This window comes from Sceloporus undulatus, chromosome 1 (genome assembly GCF_019175285.1).
Source record: "Sceloporus undulatus isolate JIND9_A2432 ecotype Alabama chromosome 1, SceUnd_v1.1, whole genome shotgun sequence".
Lineage (NCBI taxonomy): Eukaryota > Metazoa > Chordata > Lepidosauria > Squamata > Phrynosomatidae > Sceloporus > Sceloporus undulatus.
This window is the reverse complement of record NC_056522.1, coordinates 361,687,206-361,713,762: the sequence shown is the minus strand read 5'-3', so window position 1 is coordinate 361,713,762 and position 26,557 is coordinate 361,687,206. Positions and strand designations below refer to the sequence as shown.

At 41.8% G+C, this 26,557-nt stretch overlaps 1 protein-coding gene across 3 annotated transcripts in view; it reads right to left on the bottom strand.

The window, feature by feature from the left end:
• The window catches only part of DYNC1H1 (dynein cytoplasmic 1 heavy chain 1), a 72,759-nt gene extending 49,569 nt beyond the window's left edge, over positions 1-23,190 (bottom strand). For all 3 annotated transcript variants that reach the window (XM_042446506.1, XM_042446508.1, XM_042446507.1), the window contains exons 1-13: positions 22,889-23,190; positions 13,543-13,630; positions 11,657-11,830; positions 9,501-9,756; positions 8,360-8,546; positions 7,950-8,221; positions 6,186-6,413; positions 4,622-5,698; positions 3,926-4,105; positions 2,904-3,053; positions 1,402-1,548; positions 1,141-1,281; positions 839-1,015 (exon numbers count right to left, since the gene is read on the bottom strand). In XM_042446506.1, coding sequence (XP_042302440.1) covers positions 839-1,015; positions 1,141-1,281; positions 1,402-1,548; positions 2,904-3,053; positions 3,926-4,105; positions 4,622-5,698; positions 6,186-6,413; positions 7,950-8,221; positions 8,360-8,546; positions 9,501-9,756; positions 11,657-11,830; positions 13,543-13,630; positions 22,889-23,165 — 3,354 coding nt within the window. In that variant the 5' untranslated portion in view covers positions 23,166-23,190. The remainder of the gene's footprint in view (positions 1-838; positions 1,016-1,140; positions 1,282-1,401; positions 1,549-2,903; positions 3,054-3,925; positions 4,106-4,621; positions 5,699-6,185; positions 6,414-7,949; positions 8,222-8,359; positions 8,547-9,500; positions 9,757-11,656; positions 11,831-13,542; positions 13,631-22,888) is intronic.
• Between the last annotated feature and the right edge of the window lie 3,367 nt (positions 23,191-26,557).

Genomic DNA, 26,557 nt, shown 5'->3' with positions numbered 1-26,557 from the left:
GGTAGTTATACTACCAATGAAGTCTCAGGTTTACAGCTTAGCCTTACTCTTGGACTCAGTCCTCAGTTTTTGAGGTCCAAGTTTCAAAGGTGGCCAGGAGTGTGTTTGCACAATTAAGGCTAGTGTGCCAACTACAGTACATTTGTTCCTTGAAATGTCAGATCAAGCCTTTTGACTACATCCCACTAGGATTACTGTAACACACTCTAGTGGAGCTGCCTTTTGGAAACTGTTTGGAAACTTCAGGAGGTCCAAAATGCTGCAGCTTTACTGCTGACCAGGGCTGGTTATAGGGAGCATATAATTTATTTGTTGAAATAACTTCATTGGCTATCACTCAATTTCTGGGCACAATTAAAGTGCTTGTATGGCATATAAAGCCCTGTGTGGCTTAGGTCCAAAATATCTGAAAGCATGTATCTCTCTATCTGAGCCCCCTGAGCCTTATGTTCTTTGGGGGAGGGCTTTTTCTCTGTCCCATCATCCTCACAGGCGTGTCTGGTGTGAGAGAGAATTTTTTCAGTGGTTGCTCCTAAGCTATGGAGTTTTCTTCTGAGGGAGGCTCAATCAGCCCTCTCACTACTCTGTTTTCACCAGCAAACAAAGATCTTATTTAAACAAGTCTCCAGCCTTTAACTGGTGCGAATAAAAGGATGTGCAATGGCTGTGCTGTTTTTAATATGTAATTTAAAAATGTTTTTAACTGTTTTAAAGTAATGCTTTAATTAATTTAACAGTGGGAGAAAAGCAGGATGTAAATGAAATTTAAAAAAACACAAGTATTAGGGCTTAAGTGAATAAATCACAAATCTAATCTATTAAGGTTCAAAGTGTTCACCTTTCCATAGTCTATAATAACTGGCCCAAATTCCTTCCTGGTTTCTGCATTGTCAAAGGTTCCTCTGGCTTTTCTTATTTGAACCAAAAGTGCTTGCCACTTATTTAAATCTTCTCCAAGGCGATTGTAGATGTTTTCTGCTTGCATATCCCATAAACACTGATACTGCAGCCAAACCTACAAATTAAATACATGCAGAAAGAAACTAAGTAATTCTTTTAAAGAGTTTAGAAGTTATCATGCAGCCAATTTTCAATCTATGAATGGAGAAACTGATAACTACCCTGAAAGCTCCATCTTACCTTAACATATTGTTCAACCTCTGTTACAATTCCCATAACTGCAGAGTAAGATTCTTCAAGTGCCGAAGGACCATCTGGCATTCGTGTCAGTGCATTGCGGTAGAATTTTTCCTCTTCTGATAACTCATAGTGTACTCCCACCTAACAAGATCCAGAGTTCAAAAACATCAACACACATTTTGAATTTCAGATCCGATAAAGATTTTTGAAGATATTAAATCAACTCAAGCACCCGATTCAGAAGTATATTTTTATACTGACCTGATATCTTTGACTTTGGATTCTAGGCAATGATAGTATTACCATCTTCCAAGCAAACAATTCTTGGAAGAGTTTGTATCTGCAATCTTCAATTGGTGGATTCAGGTAAATCACCTGGTTCGTTATACGCAATTCATGCACAACATTCTGTAGGAACATAAACACATGTTCAGTTTTGTTATGCTATACAAAGTAATAAGAAAATACATTTAAACATTCAGCCTGGGTTGTGGTATAACACTTAGGAAGTATGTTACTACATGATTGCCATAACACCTGTATATTTAAAACACAAATGCAAGCTGCAAAATTTCATATTCTCTTACAATTCCTTTGTTTGAGATTTTAGCCTGATTTTAACAAAATATACACCAGTAGTGCCATTCTTAATACTCAGCAATAAATCTCCAAATTCAGCATTTATAGGTACAGTGCGCCCGTGCCATACACGGGCGCGCCATACGCGGCCTTGAGCACACGTGCTCAAGCCGCGGGGCGCGCACGGGGCGGAAGGGGCGGCGCGTCCCATTCAATTGAATGGGCGTGCGCGCCCGTTGTGCCCCGTGCGCGCCCGCGCCGCCGCGCACGAGCCCCATTGTTTCCAATGGGGCTCGAGCATAGGTGGAATTCGCCTTACGCGGTGGGATCCGGAACGGATCCCCCGCGTAAGGTGAGGACGCACTGTAAATGTATATTCATTTGTTAGGTAATCACACCTAACACGACTTACTTAATCACTGGTATTTACTGTAGTCATGTATGCACCACTGAGTATGTAAGTTCAATGGATTGAGTGTGTGCTGCATTTTTATTCTAGTTGGTAGGGGGAATGGGCACACTTTTTTTTGGAGGGGGATGTCTCTCTCTCCTGGCCTGCTTAAAGGCCTAACATAGTGTAAGGGAGTGAGAACATGGGAGAATTTTCCATTGCACCACCTAAGGAGTGTGTAGGCTTTTTCATTAATAATAAATGATGCCTTTGCAGGGGTAGCACAAAGCCCATGACCTGCACTTTGCCACCATGTAAACATTCATCTATGGCATCACAACAGCTAGGGTACTGAGGAGTCTCTGGATACCAAATTCTGTTTTAAGATTAAATTTCTTCCATTTACAATAGCAATAGCAAGTACATTTCTATTCCGCTTATCAGTGCACTTAAACACTCCCTAAGCGGTTTACAAAGTGTAAGCTAACTGCCCCCAACAATCTGGGTACTCATTTTAGCAACCTCGGAAGGATGCAAGCCTGAGTCAAGCTTGAGCCCTTTTGCTGGTATTGAATCCGCAACCTTATGGTTTGTGAGTGAGTGGCTGCAGTACAGGCATTTAACCATTGCGCCACCTAGCATCAATACAAAATACCGTATTCTAGTTCTGGTTCAAGATTTCTCATGAGTCACAGCTAACAAATAAAACTGCATGGATCCTGTTGGAGAGGCAGAATAAAAATAAAGTATTATTATTATTATTATTATTATTAAATTCAAGGTGAAGACGTACTTTAATTTTGGGCTCGCCACCTGGCTTATGACTGACTTGTGGAGCATCTGTGTCCATGTCAACTTCTGCTTTGTCATCAGCTTGACCAAGTAGTACTTGTGTCCATGCTCTCAGCCCAGCTTGCAAACGAACTCCCAGTATTCTCTCAATCTAAGAAGCAAATGTATTTCAAAATTCAAGCTGTTCTAGTGATACAAAATTTAAGTTAGTATCTGCCACTAGATGCCACTGAATATTCATATTAACAACACTTTTACCACTATTCTATTGAAATAGATTTCCCAGCAAACTGCTTCTAACTCTGTTCAGTATGTGACAGTAAATCGATAAACACAAATAATCCCTCTGAATTTTATGTGCACATCAAGAATGAAACCTCCACTGTCATTGCTGGCTTATTCAAATTACTTTCTTTGCTACACATGTACATCCTCATGGATGACAGTAGACTATCCATGTTTTAGGCTGTGGACTGCACAATGAAGAAAAAAATAATTTAATGTAATTAGTTCTAATATGTTTGTTGGCTACGTTCTCTAAGTCACTTTCTCCAAACATCATTTGCTCATCATTCTTAACAAAGTATTCATAGTCATTTTGTTACTCTCTAAACTGAAAAGAGACAGCCAGCATGGTGTAGTGGTTTGAGTGTTGGATAACAATTCTGGAGACCAAGGTTCAAATCCCTGCTCAGTCACAGAAACTTTGGGCAAATCACACTCTCTCAGGTTCAAGAGGAAGGCAAAGGCAAATCCTCTCTTAATAATCTTGCCAACAAAATCCTGATTGGTACAACTTAGCATTGACATATGCCAGAAATGATTTGAAGGCACACAACAAACTGAAAACCTCCATAAAAGTGATATGCAGTTTAACTCTGTATTGCAATGTTGGAAAATAGAGAGAACTGTCAATCGAACAATGCTTTTACTCAAGATCTCTCTGAAGTATGCAAGCCAGATAGCTATGTTTCTTACCAAATTAAAAGTTAACTTCACTTGACAACTGCCTGCAAAACTCACCTCCATATCCAACTTATTAACCCAGATGGGCAAGTTGGAATAAGAATGAAGGTTCAAGTCATCCACAGCTTTTTGAACTCTGTTCAAAATTTCTGAGAAGGTTTTGTGATCATACATGCAAGTTTCCAAGGATCTGACTTCAAGATCTATTTTCTCTTCAATGATGAGCAAGTCATCCACCTGAAAGACAGAAGTAAAGCAGTCATTTATGAATTGGTTTTAGATATTCAAAATGGTGCTTTCCATAAAGCCAACTCTGCATTGATGAATGTCCAGTCTGCTGTTTTCTGTAATACTAGAATCAATATTTTTTTAATTTAATGGGGGATTTAGCATGTATAACCAAATACATGACTATTACCAGGGTGAGATGTCTCTCTCACAGATTACATTGTATTTTAAAAACTGTAACAGTTAAATTAGCCAATTTACAGCATATTTAGCACTTAATATACTTTTGTTACTTTGGAAAAAATTAGAATAAATGCATCGTTGTTTTCTACTTGAACTACTTTATTCTAGCAAAATCCATTCTGTTATTAGACTGTATCAGCACTTCAAGATGAACTAAAATGCTGCTACCATCTTTAACACCTGCACGCTAATTTTTCCAAGCTTCTATGATATATATTACCTTTTCAATAGTCACCTATTTCAAACCGGCAAACCCAAATATTGAATACCAAATTAACTCACCTTTTCCTGGAAGTTGAAGACAGTCTCTGCTAGTCGCTGGACATATGGATCAAGTTTGTAAGATTCCCACACCAGAGCAATGCCTTCTCCAATCAAAGCCTGAACTTCTTTCTTCAGACCAGCAACCAAGAGGGAAATAGTGTTCCGTTCTTCCACCTTTTCACAGGTTCGCTCATAGGTCCGGACACTTTCAATCAAAGAAATAGCAAAAGGATAGAGCTGATTTGCTTGGTGAGCTTTGTTGACTATTGCAAGAGGAACACGGAACCCAAGCCACTTAAGGTTACGGACTTCCTTAGAAAGCGTGATTATTTCTGGGAGAAAGTTGACCTTTAGTTTGAGGACATTTCCTGTTCGGCCTCTGACACGAGTGCTTTCGATGGTGAAAATGCGACCAGAGACCCCAAGGTTACGTTGCTGAACCTTCCTAGCCCAGTCATCAAATATCTCTTGAGTGTTCAGCTTCATACGAAAGCTGTCTCCATCTTGTTTTAGTTTCTGACCTTCCACATGATTCTCCCATCCCTTCCCAAGAACATCTTCAACACGCTTCATGTATGCTGTGAGCTGCCTGTCAATCTGTTTAGCCCAAATTATAGAGCCTGATACAGGAGGCAAATCCCGCACATGACTCATTTTACAAGCCTGGCTTTGTGGATATTGTACTTTGAATTTGTCATGGAGTGACTCTATGTCATCTTTCACACGCTGAATTAACTGTGTTTGGTATTCACGGATAGCACCTCGGATATGGGGCCTGACGAACAGAGCATTGAATCTAGAGAAGATTCTGAACATTTCATTGGCATTCTTTGCTGTGCCAAGCTGGTCTCTTAGGCGAGCAGTAATGCGAGTTTCAACTCTATCGATTCTTTCATCGTATCGCTTCATTGCAGCTTCCCAGGCTTCTGTGCCTTCTTTGGAAACATCCAAACCATCTACTTCTTTAACATTTTCATAGGCAAGGTTTACTTCTTCAATGGCATTGGCATCAGCAGCATCAAACAGCACTTCAGCTACTTTCATATCTTGGGGTTCAGGCACCTCTCCCTGATTTTGCTGGGCCACTGCAGTCACCTACAGAAAAAGAAACAGTTAAAGATATCTTATTACAATGCTAGTAGTAGTAATGATACTATTTCCAACATTATGCAGAGATATAGTCTTAACACTTCACAAGGTTTCAATAATTTACATGCCTATTCATTGAGTTTTAGCCTCCATTTTAATATATATTTGCAGTATTTACCCTAAAAATTAGTAATATGTGCTCTTTGCCATTTAAGCAATTTCTTTGGAAGTAAATTCATTTTTCTCTCTGACTTTACGGGGTAAAGTATTCAAGAGGAAACTAATCTGAGTCAAGAGACAAATGTCAATGTTTTTGTTTCTTCGTGCAAATGCTTCTTTAAGAGTAAAGAAATGTAAAATAAAATTCCAAATGTTTTTTTTACTTTCAAAGGTTTGAGAAGACTAACTGCATACATAATAGAAACTACTGCTGAAACTAAAGAGAAGCATTCATCATTATTAACAAGGCAAAAGAGAATGAAAAATATATTACCTGAGGTCTCAGCACTCTCACAATAACTGCTCTCAGTTGTTCGTGTTGGCGTCGAAACTTCCGCATTTGGTCAAGGCGAGCCTGCAGCTTTCTGTGAGCAGGATTGATACGCCACACCATCTTCAGATTCTCTTCTCGCTTCCTTTTCACAATGTCTCTCAGCAAAACCTGCAGTTTCTCATATTCATCATCCCAAGTCTGGAAGACTTCAAAACACGCAACCATGACCTGAAAGAAGATGAATACAGATTCTGAACATTAGATGTATCCACCAATGACATGATTTCAGAACTGAAGTGGGCACACTCTGGTGGACCACTGACAATTTTCTGCTTCTAAAACCCTCACAGACTCAATTACACACAAAATGGAATTAGAAGCAGCTGCCAGTTCACTTCTAGTGGGCTTGAGAACAAAACAAGGCACAAGATAGGGAGGCTATACCTTGTTTTAAAGAAGAATTGCTGCTCTTGGAAGCTTGTACGAATAGCAATTCTTTGTCCCCTTGACCAGATATAAGAATTTTGGTGTGCATGTGTGCTGGTGGTGGGATCTAAGAGGTGCAGGACCTCATCAAATCATAGAGCTGGAAGGGATCATAAAGTCCAACCCTTTGGACAATGCAAGATCTCCAACTAGAGCATCTTCAGCAGGTAGTTGTCCAGCCTCTTTTTGAATATGTCTAGAAGAGATCCCACCACCTCTTTAGGCAACTGGTTCCATTGCTAAACTGCTCTCACTATCAAGAAGTTCCTTCTCATGTTCAATTGAAATCTACCCTCCTGTAACTTAAAACCATTAGACCTGATCCTACCCTCTGAAGCAGCAGAGGACATGCCTGTATCCTCCTCTTTATGGCAATCCTTGAGATATTTAAAGAGTGTTCACCAAGCTGAACATGTCCAGTCTCTTCAACCTTTCCTCATATGTTTTGTTCTCCATACCACTTATCATCCTTGTTGCCTTTCTCTGAACTGACTCCAACATGTCTATATCCTCCTTAAAATGAGGTACTCAGAACTGAACACAGTTTTCCAGATGAGGCCTGACCAGTGCAGAATACAGGAGGATTATTACTTCCCTTGGCTTGGAAACTATGCTTTTATTAACACAAGATAAGATAACATCTGCCTTCTTTGCTGCAGGCATCACACTGATGGCTCATGTTCACCTTATGATCAACAATAATCCCAAAGTCCTTTACATACATAGTACTGATAAACTCCTATACCTATGCATTTAGTTTTTGTGGCTTTTGTGTAAAAATTCTATATTGTTTCTGTTGAATTTCATTTTAATAATTTCATTCCTGTTTTCTAGTTCATCAAGCTCCTTTTGAATTCTGTTCCTAGTTTCCAGTGCTACCTTTTCCAGTTTTGTATCATCTGCAAATCTGAGAAAGATTCCTTCTACTTCCATCATCTAAATCACTCATAAAAAATTGGAAAAGTGTCGGCCCCAGGACAGAACCTGGAGAACACCCCACTTGTGACCTCCTACCAACTTGAAGCACAGACTCTTTGAACAAGGCTTTCCAATCAATTATGGATACATCTAATAGTATTTCCATCTACTCCATATTTACTTAATATTTGTTAAGTAAAGTTCCCACACATCTCAGTGATATCACCATCATTTTTTGTTTCTAATGCTAATACTTCTGTGAACTATGCGGAATGCAATGAGAATTTTGTGATGGAGTTGGCATTTCTTCGAAATGCAAAATGCTCTTCCTCCACTCTATAAGCAGCAAGACAATCTTACCTTCTCAAATTCTTCATAAGCAACATGCATCAGTTTTCTTGTCCCCAAGACCTTGAGCAGCTGGGAGCTCAGGTCTCTTGAAATGGCCTCCACTAAGCGCAATGCCCTTTGAATAGGGTATTTTGTATTTCTGATTTTTCTCAGGTGAGTGAAGATCGCAACTAAGGCCTGCCTTATTTTATCCAGTTCAGTAGCAGACAACAGGTCATTCAGAGGAAAGTCTTTCATCAATGGATTATAGTCATTTACTGTCTCCAGTGCCTGTTTTAAACCTGGATAGTGCAACAGAAAGTTGACATTGATTTTTCAAACTGCTAAAAGATAATAATATGCAGTGCAATTTACCTCCAAATGACCCAGAATCTACATTTCTGGAAAATTCTGTTTGAGCAGAATCTATAACCTCTTACCTGTGTCAGTATCAAAACTGACAGTAGCATGAAAACGCTTGCCATGTTTCAAGATATCCAAAGTTAAGAGAACTTCAGGGCTTTCACGCTTCTCTTGGATGCGATAAAGAGCACGTTCCAAATTCAACCAGAAGCTAATTTCTTGCAGAGCAGTACCTGATGCAGGGTCTCGATCTAGCTTGGTCACCTTGAAAAAAAGGACAGAAATATTAATACGTATTTAATTAAAAGTACCCAAATGTACATAAGGTCTTTTAGGTAATCAGATGAGCACAATGCCTACTTGAACAGCTCTACATTTTGAAAAGTTGTGTGGCTACATGAATAGTGAGTGTGTCTTGCTCAAACTAAAGAATAGAGAAATGAATTAACCTAAAACTTAGCTTTCAACATTAAAAGTACAATTTAAAATACATATAACATTGGTTCTACAGTATAACCCCCATATCCATGAGTGGTACCTCTGCTGCTTTCACTTACCCAAGTCTAAAAAAATATGCTCTCTCTAGGCATTTTCTATGTCCACCAGATTCTATGGGATGCTTCTAGCAGAAACTGACCATCGAGTTGCACTGGAAGACCCTGAAATACCTCCAGCACAACTCTTATGATCAACCTCCTCCAGAAGTCATTCATTTCAACAGAGTTCGCTATTATCTGTGTTTCCATGGTAAGTCCAGGAATATATCCTTTGTGGATATGGGGGTAGTACTATATAAGTATTATAGCCCATTCCTACTTTAAGACATTTACCATTGAGCTATCTGCCTACATTCAAGAAGCTCTCTGTTGCAGATGACTCTGTAGTGCATACTAGAGCAGATTCTCTCTATATGCTGGGTATCACTTAAGATTATGACTGGGCTAAATGTCACCAATGAAACCCTTTCGCCCACAGTTTGCAAACCTCCCAACCCACACACTAAATATGCAATAGCATCCTGTAAGGTGCACAATAGGGCATATCCCTCCTCCCCCGATTTAGACCCAGAGGCTTAAAAAGCTCAATTGTCTTATATTATCTTGTCCAGCCTCTTCTGAGCCCACAGCAGGTCCTGTTCTTTAAACAAAGGCTCTTATGGGCCTAAATTAAATCAGTGGGCCTATTGCCCTGTTGTACTCCCTAGAAGGTATGGTTTACCTTTTGGATCTCTCTAATCCACCGGTTAACTCCAGACTGCAGTTGATTGAGAAAAGTTGGGTCTTCAACCTTATCACCAAAGTCAGCAACCTTTGGCTTTTCTCCACGCTCATAACACTGCTTAGCAACGTTAGTAATAATTGGGTGAATTGGCAAGCTAATCTCTGGAATTTCAATATTCTGCTGCAGATGCAAAAGTCCCATTTCAAGTTCTGCAATTTTTTTCTCAACCGAGGGAGCCATTTTATCACCATCCCTGAGGGAACACAGAAGTATATCACAGGAAATGTAAGTCAAAACCAAGCTCACATACAATACTTATGTATAAGTCTAGAAATTTTAGTCAAAAATTGACCCCTCAAAAACTGGGTTGATTTATCCATGGGTCAAAAAAGGAACCACTCTCTTTTTCTGAGTAGAGTGGCAAAAGGAGAGAGCTTAGTTCATCCCAGGAGCACCTAAAAGAAGCACCAACCCTTTCTACTCTGTCCATCATGACTCCACTTCTGACCTTTTTGCATGCCTGGGTTGGAAAAGCAGAGTTATGTCTGCCAGAACTTTGTAAGTTCTTTGGCACTGTTTTCCTTACCTTTATCCTTTATATCCTTTGTTATATGCCTCTAAGTTTTACCCTCGACTTATCCACGGGTCAGATCAAAATCCATAATTTTGGTACTGAAACCTGCCCTCAACTTATACGAGAGGATGACTTATAATCGAGTATATATGGTAAATGTGCACCTCCCAAAAGACTAGGTAAAATATTACTGTTTCAAATTTAGTAATAGAAGACTGTGATTTAATGGGTTAATTGCTTGCAGTTAATCAATTACGTGCAGTTGCAAAGGCCTCTGTTTTCAACATACAGTGCTCTGTGCTAGCTGTCAAATTGCCCCTTAAGCTATGGGGGCCTATAGAAATTGCCTTAAATGTGGCATGAGAAGTTCTAATAAGCAGAGAAATGGAAAATCCTAAAACCTGCAGACACATGCATTTTCAAATGCATGAAAACCTTAGTAGAGTTTGTCAAAAGGAATGGCGTTTTCCAACATGTGGGCACATCTGGAATTTTGAAATGGTGCTACAGGTTGCCCACATAAAATGGCTACTATGAAAAGGAATTGTCTGTTCACAAAGTGGCTACTGTGATGGCTGAAACCCATCAAAATGCATCCATTTCACCAAAAGATAAACGGTGAGGCTAAAAGACAACTTTCCAAAGAACCTGGACATAAGGCAGAGGGCAGAGCTCAACCCTAGGACACAAATCCTTTTCTCTGAATCCAGTTTTCTGTTTCATCAGACCACCAATTCCACAGAAGGGCAAACTAATTAATTCCCCAAATCACCTATAACATTATTTGTTCCACCAAAGGCATTGCTCCAGATAGGAGAACACCCAAATCCAACAAGTGAACCATAGACACATGTGCTAATTATAGAAATCACCTCTCTTATATTTACACTGTAACCCCTCTCTCTCTCAATTACTGCCACACTAACTCTTCTATATAACCTATACACTCCATCAGTTCACGGACATGCAACCTAACATCATATAGATTCACCATGCAAGAAACACTCCTCGTCTCCTCTCCATCCCACTCTTACAAATCCTCCCTATTAGCCCTGGGCATCCTGTATCTTTCTCCATCCCACCCCAGACCATTTCATAGCCCTCCTCACAAACCATATGGACACCCCACACCTCTTCTCTGAAAGTCACAATACTGGCAGCAGGAAAGGCCCTTTATATTTCTTCTTTGTGTGTAGATTTTAACAGGTGGCTGCGTGTGCTATGAACTAACACACCTTACTTAAAGCCCCTACTATTTTCATTCCTCCCAAAATACTGTTTGGTCTGAGGTGAAGATGGAGGGAACAGCTGAAATCCTGGTGCTTCACTTTGCAGGGATCCAAGGCAATATCTATCTATCTATCTATCTATCTATCTATCTATCTATATCCACACACATACACACACATTAGGAGAGGCAGACAATCTTGCTGGGTATCAAGGAAGGTGTCTTCACACTGAAGATCTGAGCTCTTAAGATTCTGACCTTAATTTGATGAGAATATTTCCCACCTCTGTATTCTGTTCTCACTCTTTTATGTCTTTTGTGTATATAAAAGTTACAAAGAAAAGTAGTTACCTGTCTGCTTTGCCAGACTCTCTGATGTAGGATTTAAAAAAAGGAGCAACGGCATTGCTAATGAAGGAATGCAAGGTTTCATAAGGAGAGTCCTCACTGAGGGTGAGAACTCTGAGCTGTGAGGACACAGGCTTGTCTGCATCAATTACTGGTGCTCGCTTAATGAATGCCAAACTGCAAAGCAAAGAAATATCAGTAAACACATACTCCATTTAATCTGAGAAGATGCAAGTGTTACATTCACCAGATATTTGTGGAATAAAAAGAATTAACATGAATTGTACAGCTTAAACAACAAAAATTCTTAAGTCTTCCAAATTATGAACTATGATTTTGATTACATGTTAGAATTTTAGCATTTAGTAAATAAATGCTAAAATTCAGGAGAAGGCCTAAACAGGCTTTTGAGATAAGACATTGCCTTAAGCCCCAAACTGAATGGAAAGAACATGTCCCCATGTGTCTCGGATTGAAAATCAACAATTCTATGACAGATTTTATCTCCTTTTTAAAAATAAAAAAGTGAATCCCTACCTAAATTCAAGCACTTCATCAACTATTCTCTTTTGGATCTTCAGGACAGTGCTAGCACTGAGAACGGGGGTTCTTAACCTGGGATGCCCACACTCCCAGGGTGCAAGATGGAATTTCAGGGGGTATGACAAAAGAGTGGCTTGTGTCTATGAGTGATGAGTCATCACACATTTTTAATGAATAAATTAATTGTTCCATTTAGATTTGCATTTTATGCACTGAGTTAAAAGCTTATTTAAGTTCAATTTGTTCATCCACAGTATTGTATGTGGTTCAATTTATGGGTTAAGCATTGTAAATTAGACTCCTTCATCTTCAAATGTGATATTACTTTTGCAGGGATGCGAACATTAATCAAACATTTTCTAGGGGTGTGGGACACAAAAAAGGTTGGGAACCACTGATCTACAAGGAGTCTCAAGCCCATAATTCAGAATAGCCCCACTCTGCTTATCTCTCCTGGCCTCCAGAACAAGAGTTTTATCTGCAACAATGGAGGCTTTTGAGACCCAACATACAACTGGGTCTATTATCTCCTATAACCCATTCTTTTAGTCAAATTCCAAAAGCCTCATCCAACTAATCAGTCATAAAAATGAATAATGTTACTGAAGAATACATATTTAGTTTTCATACTTAAAATACAAAAATTTACCTGTGTTTTAAAGTATGAAATTAAAATACAGAAAGTAAGATTAAAAATACAGAATATCACTGAGGTAGAATTCAAAGATATAACTGTGTGAGTCTGTAGAAACAGTTGTAGAGAGATCTGTAGCACCTTTGAGACTAACTGAAAGAAAAAAATTAGCAGTATGAGCCAAATGCATCTGAGGAAGTAGACATTAGTCTATGACAGCTCATGCTGCATTTCCTTCTTTCAGTTAGTCTCAAAGGTCCTACAAGATCTCTTTACAACAGATTATCACTGAGTCTGATAAACTCAAAAGAGAACTTTACTCTATTTTGTTAACACTGGGCAGGGGAAACCTTCAGCCCTCTAGATGTTCTGGCCTAGAACTCTCACAGTCCCTACTGCTGGCTATGCTTGGCGGGACTGATGGGGATTATAGGCCAGAACATGTGGAGGTCCAAAGGTTTCTCATTCTTGGTTCAGTCAAGAGAAGCATTTACAATACCAAAACAAAAAAGCTTCCTCTGGCTTAACATATAGTTGTTTCATATTTATGTTTTCTTGTTCCATTTAGTGAAACAGTAACTTTTTATGGTGGAGAAATTATTAAATATATGAGAAACATAATTAATGCAAAACATACAATCGTGTTGACCAGAAGATTACAGGATCAGCTGTTAACTCTTAAAACAAGTCAGAAGAGAAAGTTCTGACTTACCTGTTTGACTTTATCCCATAATGAATATCAGTGCTTATACCATAGGAGATAAATTCCTTTTCTTCCTCTCCTTCATCACCAACATCCTCTGCAAAGAATGAGGAACACTCATTAGTATCAGTTTTAAGTGTCTTATTCAACACCTGTTTTTGCTAAGATGCCTATTATAATGATGCAATCCAGGGGCATCATTAGGGGGGTGCAGGGGGGGTGAGACCACTGCTTCCCACACATGTGCCCTTTGGCAGAAATGGACTGTGGTATTAACAAGCATTGCTTTAAAATGCTGGCGCTCAGTGGAAGAGATGGTGTGATTGGGGCGAGGCTCAGTGAAAGGAGAGGTCTCAGGTTTGGCTTTTAAAAAAATTAAAATTAAATTAAAATTAAAATTAAATTTCAAAAAATTCCTGTACATTTAAAAAAAAAAAAATCACATCTTACCAAAATTTCACTTTAACTACATGGAACTACAGTGGGGCCTTGGTATCTGCAGGGAATCTGTTCTGGATTCTCCCACGGATACCGAAAAATGCGGGACCTCAAGTACTGTTCTCTCTATGGCGATGTGATGTGTGATTGCCCACTAGCATGGCCATGTGTACACACTTCAATTGGGGACAATAGGGGCTTACAGTCCACAGATGTTTACATCTGCAGGTGGCAAGTCCGTGGATATGAAGGCCCCACTGTATATACATGTAAATACATTTAGGCTATATGTATGATATTTTAATTTTAAGGTATAATTTTAATTTTGCTAGCAGTTCACGTCACAACTATTGCTTATGCTTTCAGTGGTATACGGGAATTACTATCAATGAATAACAGCAGTACAAAAAACATTACTAAGGATTCTGTATGGTGTGATATGGAAGGAGATCAATGGGCTGTGTGTGAGACACTAACCCTAGTGATGATACTAATGCAATCACAGAATCATAGAGTTGGAAGAGACCACAAGGGCTATTCCAGGGGTAGGCAACCTTTTTGAGCCGGGGGCCGGGTTGCTGTCCCTCAGACAACTGGGGGGCCGAAGCCAAAAAATAAATAATTAAATATTTTTTAAAAAATTTAAATAAAGAAAGAAACCGGGACAAATGTAAGACAACATTTTCAAATGGTGGACACTTTTTTAAAAAAAGTGGAGGACATGCAAAAAAATTTGCTGATTTTAAAAAAAATGTTAATATAAATGCATGTTTCTGAGGCGTCTATAGACAATTGCCCCCCCTTGCCCCTGCGCGTGAGAGGCCAAAGGCCCCGGCGGCAATCGGTGGCAGGACCGGGCTGGGGCCGGTCCCAAGGCCTCGCCGGGCCGCATCTGGCCCGCGGGCCGCAGGTTGCCTACCCCTGGGCTATTCCATCCAGTCCATCTCCCCTGCCATGCAAGAACTTTTGTCATTGCTGACCTAAATGTACACCAGGGTTCCCCCCCCCATCATATAAATAAATAAATAAATAAATAAAGCAAGCAAGCAAGCTGCTTTGGGCCACGTTGGAGGTATGCTGTTTAAATGATGCATGCGTCCTAAGAGGCCGGAAGCTGTTCCAAAGCCATGCTCCAGTCCTAAGGACTGGAGTGCAGCTTTGGTGCAGCTTCTGGCTTCTTAAAATGTGTGTGTCATTTAAACAGCATACCTCCAAAGTGACCCGAAGCAGCTTTATTTTGGCCTGTCTGTTCGGGCCCATAGTCTGGATTACTTGTGCTAAAATTGTTTGTGTTTATTGTGTTAACTATTATAGTTACATAGGAGGAAGGAGTTGGGGGATTAGAAGAGTTTGGGAGTAATTTAAGCGCATTACAGACCGCCCAGAAGGGGCGGTCTGCCGCCACCGCCATTTGCAGCGTGGAGGAGCTCCAGCGTCCAAACCGCGAGGCTCCTCTGTGCTGCAAATAAGAAGCGCCAAAATGGCACTTCTCTTTGCGGAGCGTATATAATAATAATGGGGCACTCGCAGTGTCATATGTGCAGCATGATGTGCGGATGCAGCGCGTCCGCTACGTTAAGATGGCGGCCACCGTGTGGAATGGGAGCCGCCGTTTTGTACGGACTCGGTCCGTATTAGGGTTAGGGGCGTCCGGAAGTGACGCCCCTTTCTAACCCTAATACAGACCCAGTCCGTACTATAGGCCCGTTTGTAACGGGCCTTAGTTTAATAGATTAATGTTTGTAGGTTAGTGTAGCTGTATATATGGGATTGCAGGCTTGCCCATCATGTATTCCCAGAATGGCATAACTTTAAAGCTAGGAGGAGTTATGAGCACAAGCTCTTACTAGTTCACACAATGTTTTCCTTTGCCTGGTCATTTTTTTATGTTGAGCATCCTACTTTGACTTCTATACAAGAGATTTGAAATCTGGCTAAAAAGGCCAGGTTGATTGTACAACTAAGATTTTAAAATCTTGAACGTTTCTTAAAACAGCTTAAGTTTTGAGTCATCTATAGGACAAACGGGAAGATCATTGTTAATGTGACTGCCAAGTCAGGGGATGATGTCATTGCTTTAGCAGCCAACACTACAGCAGTGAAACCACTGCAATGCAGCAGAGCAGCGCTCCCATCAGAGGCACACCCAAACGCAGAAAAAAGAAAGAGAAAGTATACAAAGAGAATACAGTACATCTTTGCCAGAAAGAATTCAGCTTTAGCAGTGAGAACTGGTTAAACCCTCCATAATATAAGCTCAGTTTGACAACAACAACAACAAAAGAGGAGGGGGACAAAAGAATCAGCTAAACATTTTAGGGCTGAAGAGCAGGGTATAAATACCATAATAAATAAAAAATAAAAGGTTTTAATTAATTCTGAAATCCTTTAGCATAACATACCTTCAAGTACAAATCTGATATCATCCACTATGTACTACAGTATTTAAACTCTGTACAATGCTACTAAATTTCCAGTGCAGCATGTTTAGGGCAAACAATTTACATTTGCCTGACAGAGAACTTAGGCTTGTATGCAACATATTATCTGCTTTCAGGCATCTAGCTGTTTTGTTGAAAGATACTTTAAACAAGAACAAAATAGAAAACCAACTAGGATTTTAATATTTAAGAATGGCAGGTGTATTTACACCTCATCAACATTTGTACCGAAGTTCTCACAGTAAGACCATCTGCAACCTTTAAAAGTTTTGGGCTGGTACCTCCAGTAACAAAGATGGTACATTCTTACAGATTGAGTACTGGTTCCGTTTTATATGTATAAAATACAGACATTTAAGCAGAATATTCAAACTTGCAATTCAGTTCAAACTTAAGCTGCACTACAGTTGAAGAGTTTAAAACTCTCTGACACACGAAATCGCTTCAAATTATTCAAACATGGCTGAATTAAATTCACCAATACGGCTGTAGGATTTCCAGGATCAAACAGGATTGATGCAATGAATCAGTATTAACCACTAGTATGTACCATCTTGAGCATGGTCTCAGTAGGGATCCTGCATTGGCAGCCATTATGCTTTTAACAACAGAAGCTGATCTCTTCAAACATATTAACTGATTTAGAAACCGTGAAGTTCATATAACACGAGGATCATCAAGATATTCCAGAACTATGATTCAGTCAGGAAACCAGTCCATGTTTATTTTTGTTTTTAAAAAGCTTGTGAATCACAGAGAATATTATGCTATGGTCTGGTATAACTACTCTTGTTCAAGGATTTTAAAGCAGACAGTTCTTCCATTTCTATTGTGCATAAAACAAACATTCTACTTTTATTATATTTATGGCAGCAGAATTCAGAGACATATGGTAGCTGTGTTGGTATGCAATATCAGCATGCAAAGGGATCTTGTAGTACCTTTGAGACTACCTGAGCCAAAGAAATTGTAGCATAAGCTTTCGTACACTTGAGTTGAATCTGCACTGCAGAAATAATTTGTAGTTTGTTGTGGCACTAGGGCTGTCCAACACACAAGGCTAAATATCTCACTAAATTACATATCCCAGGATTCCACAGTATTGAGTCATGGCAATTAAAGCAGCTTCAAATTGCATTATTTCTGCAATGCAGGTTAGACCTTAGTCTATCTCTATCTCTGCGCAAAGTCACTCCGTGCATCTGAGGAAATAGACCAAATCAACAAAATCTTACGATACAACTTCTTTTGCTCAGATAGTCTCAAAGGCACTACAAGATCCCTTCGCATAGTTATGTGTGTGTTACATGATGCTTTGTAGAAATTAGCTATGGTACTTCATCTAAGATTCAAAAAAGCCCACCCAGTAGAGTCTGGAAAACAGCAAACTCTACCACAGATGTAATCTTTACAAAATGGGAAGGGCCTTTTGAAAACCAATTAACAATGTTCAAAAATGGGAGTGAAGTGCTTATCTATAGGAAATGGTAGCATCGAATACTGTTTAGGGGAATATCAGTACATACAGCATGACACAGCAAGTAGCACTCACTTGATAGAGGAGGCAAAAGAGTTTCCACACTGTTTTCCCAAGTCCAGACTTTAATTAGAACTTATCCAAAATTTAACATCTGAACTTTAACAAATATAGAAACATATTTCTTTTATACTCCATCTGGCATATAACTTGCCATAGTAATCTCATCTGAATCCCATAAAAATATGCATTCACATGCCACAGACATTTTAGGCTAAGAAATGAATTTATAACTACAGGAATTGGAGCAGGGAGTTTACTGGCATATCATTTTAAGGATGATTTTGTACACATCATAGAATATCAAATGTTAACGAAGAAGCAAAAAACAGTTGTTTTGCTCCGTCTTAAAAACAGCAGTGGCTGAATTTATGATGAAAATAAAAGAGCAATGTTAACAGAGTATGATATAAAATCTTTATATGTGAAACACACAAAGAATATCACCACACCCTTATGGCGTGCAGTTACAGGGAAATGTTGGGTGTGTTCTAGGTCATATTCTCACACCTGTTAAAACTATGTCATGGTCAAGAGGACTGCAAAATGTCTTGCTTGAACACATAAGCAAGCCTTGATTTTGCCATTTTATATAATGGACACCATTTTATAAAAATATTACATAAATATACAAATTCCAAAAAGCAAGCCTTGATTTTGCCATTTTATATAATGGACACCATTTTACTATCAACTGTATTTAATGGTACTTGATCATCCAAGGATTTTGGGATCCATGGTGGTCCTGGAACCAAACCCCAGTGGATACTAAGGGCCCACTGTATAGATTCTCTGTTCAAACGAGAGTCTGTTCAGAAAAATACAAAATGTGACACATCTTTTACCAAATCTGATAAAAGAGAATTTAAAGCGCTAAAGAATGATGGAGTTGGAAGGAACGTCATAGGCCACTGAATCCAATGCACTGATCCAATGCAGGAAATCCAGAGCATCCTCACCTCTAAACTCAAGCTTCTCATAAGGAAAGACACGGGAGGGGATCTAATACACAACGCAGGTTCTGGTTCTTTTAATGTACCCTACAATGTGTTGCTTTTTATAATAACTGCTGGTCAAGAGAGTAAGCGGGGATAAATACTAGGGAAAAACTACGTATTTGCTGTTTTCTCAGTTGGGTAATCAAGGAGAATGGAGGAGGGTGAGAAAACAAAATGTTCCTGTGTTCACATAAACTAGAGACCTACAACTAGATGTTGCAAAACAAATCCAGGCCCCTGAGAGGTATCTGCCTGTCCCTGCAGTTACCAACTCAGAAGCTAATGAGACACATTAAGAATATGGAATCCATGGCAATAGCTTCCTTTGGGCCACTCAGTGAACCAGCACATTATTTCATTCAGAGTGCAGCTCTCCATGAAATCAAATTGCTGATGGGTGTGTGTGTGTGTGTGTGTGTGGTGTGAGGCTTGACTGTACTTTCTCTCCCTCATATAAATTATAGCAAGAGAGAAAAAGAAAACACCAAATCAACCTGTGTGGGCATTGTTCCTTTTGCTCCTGACTGTAAGTTGTTGAGCTTTTTATTCCTCCCCAAGCCTTTTACATCAGCTTGACAGGCAAAGAACAGAAGACACCCATATTTATCCCCTCAACAGCAAAAGCTTCTGATAACAAGTTGTACAGAAGCAAGTCTATGTTTGCATGAAATATAGCATTTATAGCCCCAAATGTGAATTACTCTCAGATGTGTGGGGCACTGTGGCTGTTGGGAATCAATAACAATGTCAGTCAAAGCAAACAGTATAGACGCTGCATCTGCAATGCAGAAACAGTCCACGTTGATACCACTTAAACTCCCATGGCTCAATGCTATGGAATTCTGGGATTTCTAGTTTTGTGAGACATTTAGCCCTTTCAGGCTCTGATGCCACAACAAAACTACAATTCCCAGGATTCCACAGCATCATTCCATGACAGTTAACCCTGAATTATTTCTGCATTGTGGTGCTGCCCAAGTTAGATGGTGCCTCAACTGATTTCATCACAAGACACAAAGGATCAGAAGCTCCAGTAGCATCTGTGTCACTATGGTTGTTGTTGTGTGCCTTCAACTCATTTTTTTACTTATGACGACTCTAAAGTGACACTATCATGGGATTTTCTTGGCAAGATTTGTTCAGAAGGGGTTTGGCCATTGCCTTGCCTTGGGCTGAGAGTGTGTGACTTGCCCAAGGTCACTCATTGGGTTTCATGGATGAGGTGGGAATCCTGGTGTTCAGAGTTGTAGTGCAGCAACACTACTATGCCACGCTGGCTCCATGTCACTATACAATGGGAAAAAAAGGACACACACACACTTGAGCATGGCATTTGCTATCACAAGATGTGAGGATGGCTGCAAGCTTGGGCAGCTTTAAAAGGGGAATGGATAAATGCCCAGAGGATGAAGCTATTAGTGGCTGATAGTAAGGAGGAACACATAGTCCTTCTGGGTGTATATGGAGAGAGATTGTGTAGTAGCTTTGAGACTAACTGAAAGAAAGAAGCTGGCAGCATGAGCTTTCGTAGACTTCGGCTTCTTCCTCAGATGCATTTTGTGGAGAGGAAAGCAGGGACAGACATATATCTACATATGCCATTGGTATGGGAGAATGTCTGAGCCTGGTTTCCACTCCGCTCACACTGCCAGCTTCTTTCTTTCAATAAGTCTCCAAGGTGCTACAAGATCTCTCTGTGTGCTGATTCTACAGACTAACACCGCAATATCCTAAAAGTTAGAACAGTCTTAAGTTAAAACAAGTATGATGTATCTTTTTGGTATGTTTTTAATTGTACTGGTTTTTTTTAAATACTGTAAGCTGCCCTGATCCCCAGCTTTTGGAATAACAACAACAACAACAACAACAACACACAGAGAGATTGTGTAGCACCTTTGAGACCAACTGAATATAAGAAATTGGCAGCGTGAGCTTTGGTCAATTTCAGTCTACTTCCTCACCCCAAATGCACCTGAGGATTTTAGTTTTAATTGTTTTTTTAAATGTTTTTAATGTGTGTGTGTGTGTGTGTGTGTGTGTGTGTATATATATATATATATATATACACATACACACATTAAAAACATTTTTTTAAAAAAAGCAATTAAAATTGGGTCCCAACTTGAGAGAACAAAAATAAAGTAGAATTACGTCTAGGGAAGAAAGCTGATGGGTGCCAATTTCTTCCTTTCCATGAGCCTCGCTCTCAGAGGTGCTACAAGGTCTCTCTATGTACTGATTCTGGAGACGAACACGGCTATAACCTTTGAATGATAATAATAATAGTGTTCCAGTTTGGATGGCCATAAGGTGTTTCCCCCTACCCTTCCCTCACATACTGAGTTTGTGTGCTAAACGGTTCAAGCGTCGGCCTGTCTGTGTCTGAGGGAGAGAGAGGCAACGGGAGCAGAGGAGCCCGAGGACAAAGGCCCGCCGCCATCTTGTCTTCCGCCGCCATGAGCCCCGCCCTCTTGGCTTCTGTCCCGCCGCCTGCCCTCCATCTTGGCCCTTTGCACAATGGAGAGGGACTCTACTGTGCCAGTCAACAACCCCATGATAGGGTTGCCTTAGGGGCCTCCCGAAGTCAGAAACGACACAAAGGCACACAACAAGCAACAACGCTGTTGAAATGCCTCAGTCGGAGGGAGTGGGCCAGGAGTGTCACACTCTCTCAGCCTCAGAGTTGGAAAGGGCACCCGCTCCGACCCTCCCGCCTCGCAGGAACCCGCAATGGCCATGGCAAACCCCCTCTGGACAAATCTTGACCCCCCCCCCCAAACACAACAACAACAACCCCATGACAGGAGTCCTCATAAGTCAGAAAGGAGACAAAAGCACACAAAGACATCAAAGCATTCCTAAAAGGCAAGCTAAACAGGGTCAGCTCTGGTTCGGTGCCTGGATAGGAGACCGAGGAGCTGACAAAATCGCCTTGGCAAGTATTGCTTGCCTAAGAAAACCATGCGAAATGCATGGGGTTGCCATAAGTCGACAAGTGACTTATATGTGTGTGTGTGCGCGTGTGTAGGGGGGGCTGACATACACACACACACAAGTATACGGCACATGTATTGTGTCTGGGGCCGAGACACACAAAAGCTTGGCTGAAGGCACAGCTGTGATCCCATCTGATCCTGGAAGCTAAGCAGGGCCAGGGAGCTCTGGATGGGTGTTGTTGTTGTTGTTGTTGTTGTGGCTGTTAACTGCCTCGGTGTCTGAGAAACCAGGTGCTGCAGGCTGTGTTTCGGAGGAAGGACCTCCGAGGGAGGATTCCTTGCGCCTAAGAAATTCATGTCAAATGCATGACGGTCGCCATAAGTCAAGACAAGACTCGAAGGCACAGACACACAACTAGACACCTGCAGTGTTGTTGTTTGCCTTCATGCCATTTCTGACTCAGGGCGACCCTGGCTCTCTTGGGCTTCTCTTGGCATGATTCCTTTAGAGGGGGTTTGCCATGGCCAGCCTCTGAGGCTGAGACACACACACACACACACACACATGTCCCTGAGTCTCATATGCTGACTTTAACATCACAATAAATAAACAACGACAATAAACAGAAACAAGACAAAAGCATGAGAGAGAGATGCCTTCAGCGCTGGACTGTACTCGGGGGCCCAGGGAGAGCCACTGGCAGGCCCTGGCCAAGGCCCTCGCTCCGGGGCTCACAACCTGTACGCCAACGCATGTGTGTGTGTATGTACACACACACACACATACAAATACATACATAATGTACACACACACACACCTATATGTATAGATACACGATGTATACACATATACATATTGCACATATACATACATACATACATATAAATACATATAGAAACATATGCCTATCTATACACACAGAGACAGCGGGAGCTGAGCTGAAGGCCCTCCAAGGGCCGGGAGGGGCCCAGGGCGGGGCAGGGCAGGGCAGGGGCCCGACTGACCCTTGAGGGTGGACCTCTCGACGAGGACGGCGTGGACCTGGGGGTCGGAGAGGAACTTGCGCATCTGCTCCACGGCGCCCTTCTCCTCCAGCGCCGCTTCCAGGGCGGCAGGGGCCTCGCCGCCATCCTCCAGCAGCAGCGGAACCAGCTTCCGCAGGTGCTTCTGCAGCACCGAGACGTCCGCCACGTTCTGCACCGCGGAGCCAGGCACCTCCAGCCCGCCATCCTCCCCTCCCCCTCCGCCGCCTCCCCCTCCGCCGCCTCCCGGGTCAGACATTCCGGCCAAGGCAACCGCAGCTCGCTTCTTACGCGGAGCCCGGCTGTGAGCACTGAGAGCCCTCCGCCCGGCGACGGCGCGCTTTAAATACCTCCTCGCCTTGACGGCCCGCCCCGAGGCTTCATGGGAAACGTAGTCCCGGGGAACCACCCAACGCTGTGAAAGAAATGACGTCGTCAACGGTCGAAGGACCACAAGTCCCAAGGTGCATCGGGAAAACAGGCCGGCAAAGGGACCGCTCAGCATTATGGGAGTCGTAGTTCAAATGCGAAAGCACTGCAGCATGCAAGCTGTAGCACTGAAAGCCCAACACTTCCCACTCCACAAAACAGGGGTAAGCCCTTTATCGGGACAACCCGAAGGCAGAAATTAAAAGGCAAACAGCTACTATTTTGTATTTGGTTGTATTTGTATTGTACTTGTCAGCACTTGTATTGTTTTGTAGCGTGTCTTCCATTTAACAATGCAAACAAAAACCCACCAGTGTATACGCTTATTATTGGCCAACTGATTGATATGGAAATTTTACTCTCTCATCTCTCTTCAACTTTCTCGTCTCGCTATATAAATATATATAAGTGTATAGTAGATAGACACGACACGGCACACACTTTATAAGTTTACATATAATGGGTGTTATGTGGGTTGGGTTATAATGTTAAAAAATATCACACGCATAATATAGATATTCCGACGCCAGGAGACCTTGCGCCTTCCGTTTGTGGTGTGTGTGGTGTGTGCTGTTTGTTAATTAAATAAGTATTTTAATTTTTAATATTAAATTTTAGTCGTGTTGTTTTGTGTAACTCAATGATCCTATTTTGCCATGGGAAGCCCACGGAGGGGCCTGGGGCATTCACCTCTCTCAGCCTCAGGGGATGGCACACAACACAAACACAAACACAAACACACACAAGCCATTCAGTGTCGTTCACCAGGCTCTTTCCGAGCATTGTCAGCCTTCTGGCCTGAAACCAACTATTTTATATTGCTCGTGGTGCTTTTACAGTCGTCCCCTCCCCAGTTTTAAAAGGGCTTTGTGACCTCAATAGGAGGCTCATGTTGTAAAGTCACAGCATCTCCACACAGTTAGGGTTGCCATAAGTCTGGACCTCCAAACTCGGGGACAAATTGTAGGACAACATATTTCAAATGTAGTCACATTTGAAAAAATGGAGTACCATATGCAAAAAATTTGATGTTTTTATTTTAAATTTTACTATAAATGCACTTTCTTTTCAATGATCAAAATGTGAGGACATTTTTGGCATTATTTCACAGACACAGATGGCAAAGAAATGTACATTTTCCCTTTCTGGCCACCCCCTCCCCCCATTCCAAAAAGACTTTGGGCATTTAAACATGTCTTTACTTAACAATGACATAGTCAATCTCTTGGCATATTCAGAGGCTTATTCCATACCAACTCTTTGTTGCACAATGAACCTGCTATGCATACGAATAGTCAAGGGGTTTAACAGAAGTGGGTTTGCCCTCGGATTCAACGGTATACTTCTACAGAAGGTGTTGTTCTTTTCAAGGGACTTGGATTTTTTTCATTGTGCATGAGTTTGTTAAAAATCAGAGCAACTTACACATTGGTCTGAGGGCCTCAGAATCTGGCTCATGTTCGAGAACCTCATCATGCATCATCAATCAGCATCATCATCATCATTGCTATCCTCGTCCCCCTCCTCTTTCTTACTCCTCGTCCTTCCTCTCTCCTTCCTTCCTTCAGTCCTCCCTCCCTCCCCATCCTCGGCTTCCTGGACCCAAGCAGAGGAGGAGGTGGTGGCTGCCCTTGGGCCGCACGCACATCCCCACGCCCACCCTGTCCCCAGGCAGCAGGCAGGCAGCCACCCACCTCCGCCGTCAGCCTACTTCCTCTGCCTCCCGGGCCCAAGGAAGTGCCTATGCAGTCGCGGCGAGGAGGCGGTGGGTGGCTGCCTGCTGCTGCCGTGGAGCGCGGGCGGGGGAGCGCGCCAAGCACAGGCCAGGCAACCTCCGCCTCCTCCGCGCGCAGAAAACCGCGCTGGGTGCTTGGCTTGGCCCCGCAGGGAGAGGGCAAGCGTGCCTGCCCTGACGTGGCGTCGCTCCCCCCTTGCCTCCCGCGCGCCAAGGCAGCAGGCAGGCAGCCACCCCCACCTCATCCGCGGGACCAGCACTAGGCGCTTGCCTTGGTCCCAGGGAGGGCAGAGCCAGAGGGAGGAAGGAGGAGGGCGGTGGCTTAGGGCCGGCCGCTGCATAGCAGCACGCGCGGCCAGAAGAGAAGGATGTGGGTGGCCGTGGGCGGGCCAGTCCCACCTTTGGCGCAAAACCGGACTGGGGACCGAGAAACGGAGCGCCAAAAGCAGGTTTGGTCCCGCCTACAGCTGGATATGGCATCCCGACAACACACAGTTTTTGTTGCAGTCCTGCTGATCAGCTTCAGTTTTTTTGGCTGTGTTGCTACAAGAAACCATTGACTACTAACAACGCGTGCTGTCTTTGCAACTCAGGCCGTGGCTTCCGTGCTTGTTCTATCCACAAATAAGTGTCTTAGGATTTGCCTAAGCAAGCTGGCTGGTCCTGTATGTTCTGGGACTGTAGTTTGTTGTTGCACCAAGCTCTCTGACAGAGAAGGCTAAATGTCTCACAAAAAATCAAGTCTACTCTTACAGCCGGGCCTGTGCTACAGTTCCTTCAAATAAGGAGAAGAGGCAAAAACTGGAAAGCCCCCCCCATAAACCCACAAGAAGAAAGATAAGCCATCTCCAAGTACTCAGTGGATGGATGTTTTTCATTTTGGAAAAAAAGTATAACACACTTTGCGCCTATTTATTTCAAGGGCTCCCTCAGGAGAGATATGAATCTAACTAGCAGAAATTTCTGGAGCCAAGAACTTGTTCTGTTGGCTGGGCAGAAAAGAAACCAACCTGTCCAGAACAACACAAGGACGTATCACAGGGAGAATTCCTTAATTTCAAAGGAAAAGAAAGTGGGGCCAGAACGCATTCATGTGAATTCGCTAGTTCAGCAAATTTACGTGAATTCGAACTGCATTCAAACTGACTTCCCGTTGCCCGAAAATAGCTTGCCATTGCCCAAAATTGCATGTGGTAGTCTATCACGCAATAACGTTAAACGCCATGATTGTCTTCAGATTGCCATTGGATTATACTTCCAATTTCCCTTGTCTGATAAACTCCAAGGAATACGGGAGGAGGATGCATTTTGGGAAAGATGGCTTCCCTTCATTCGCTATCTGAACCAACGTGGTTAAGACTAATTGGTACAACAGTCACCGTCCATATTCTGGAAAGGCATCTGCTAATGGAAAGAGAAGATGCTGACTTCTACTAAAACCGACTCATCTGTTAAAACACAGGTATATTATCCCCTATTTGTTTATT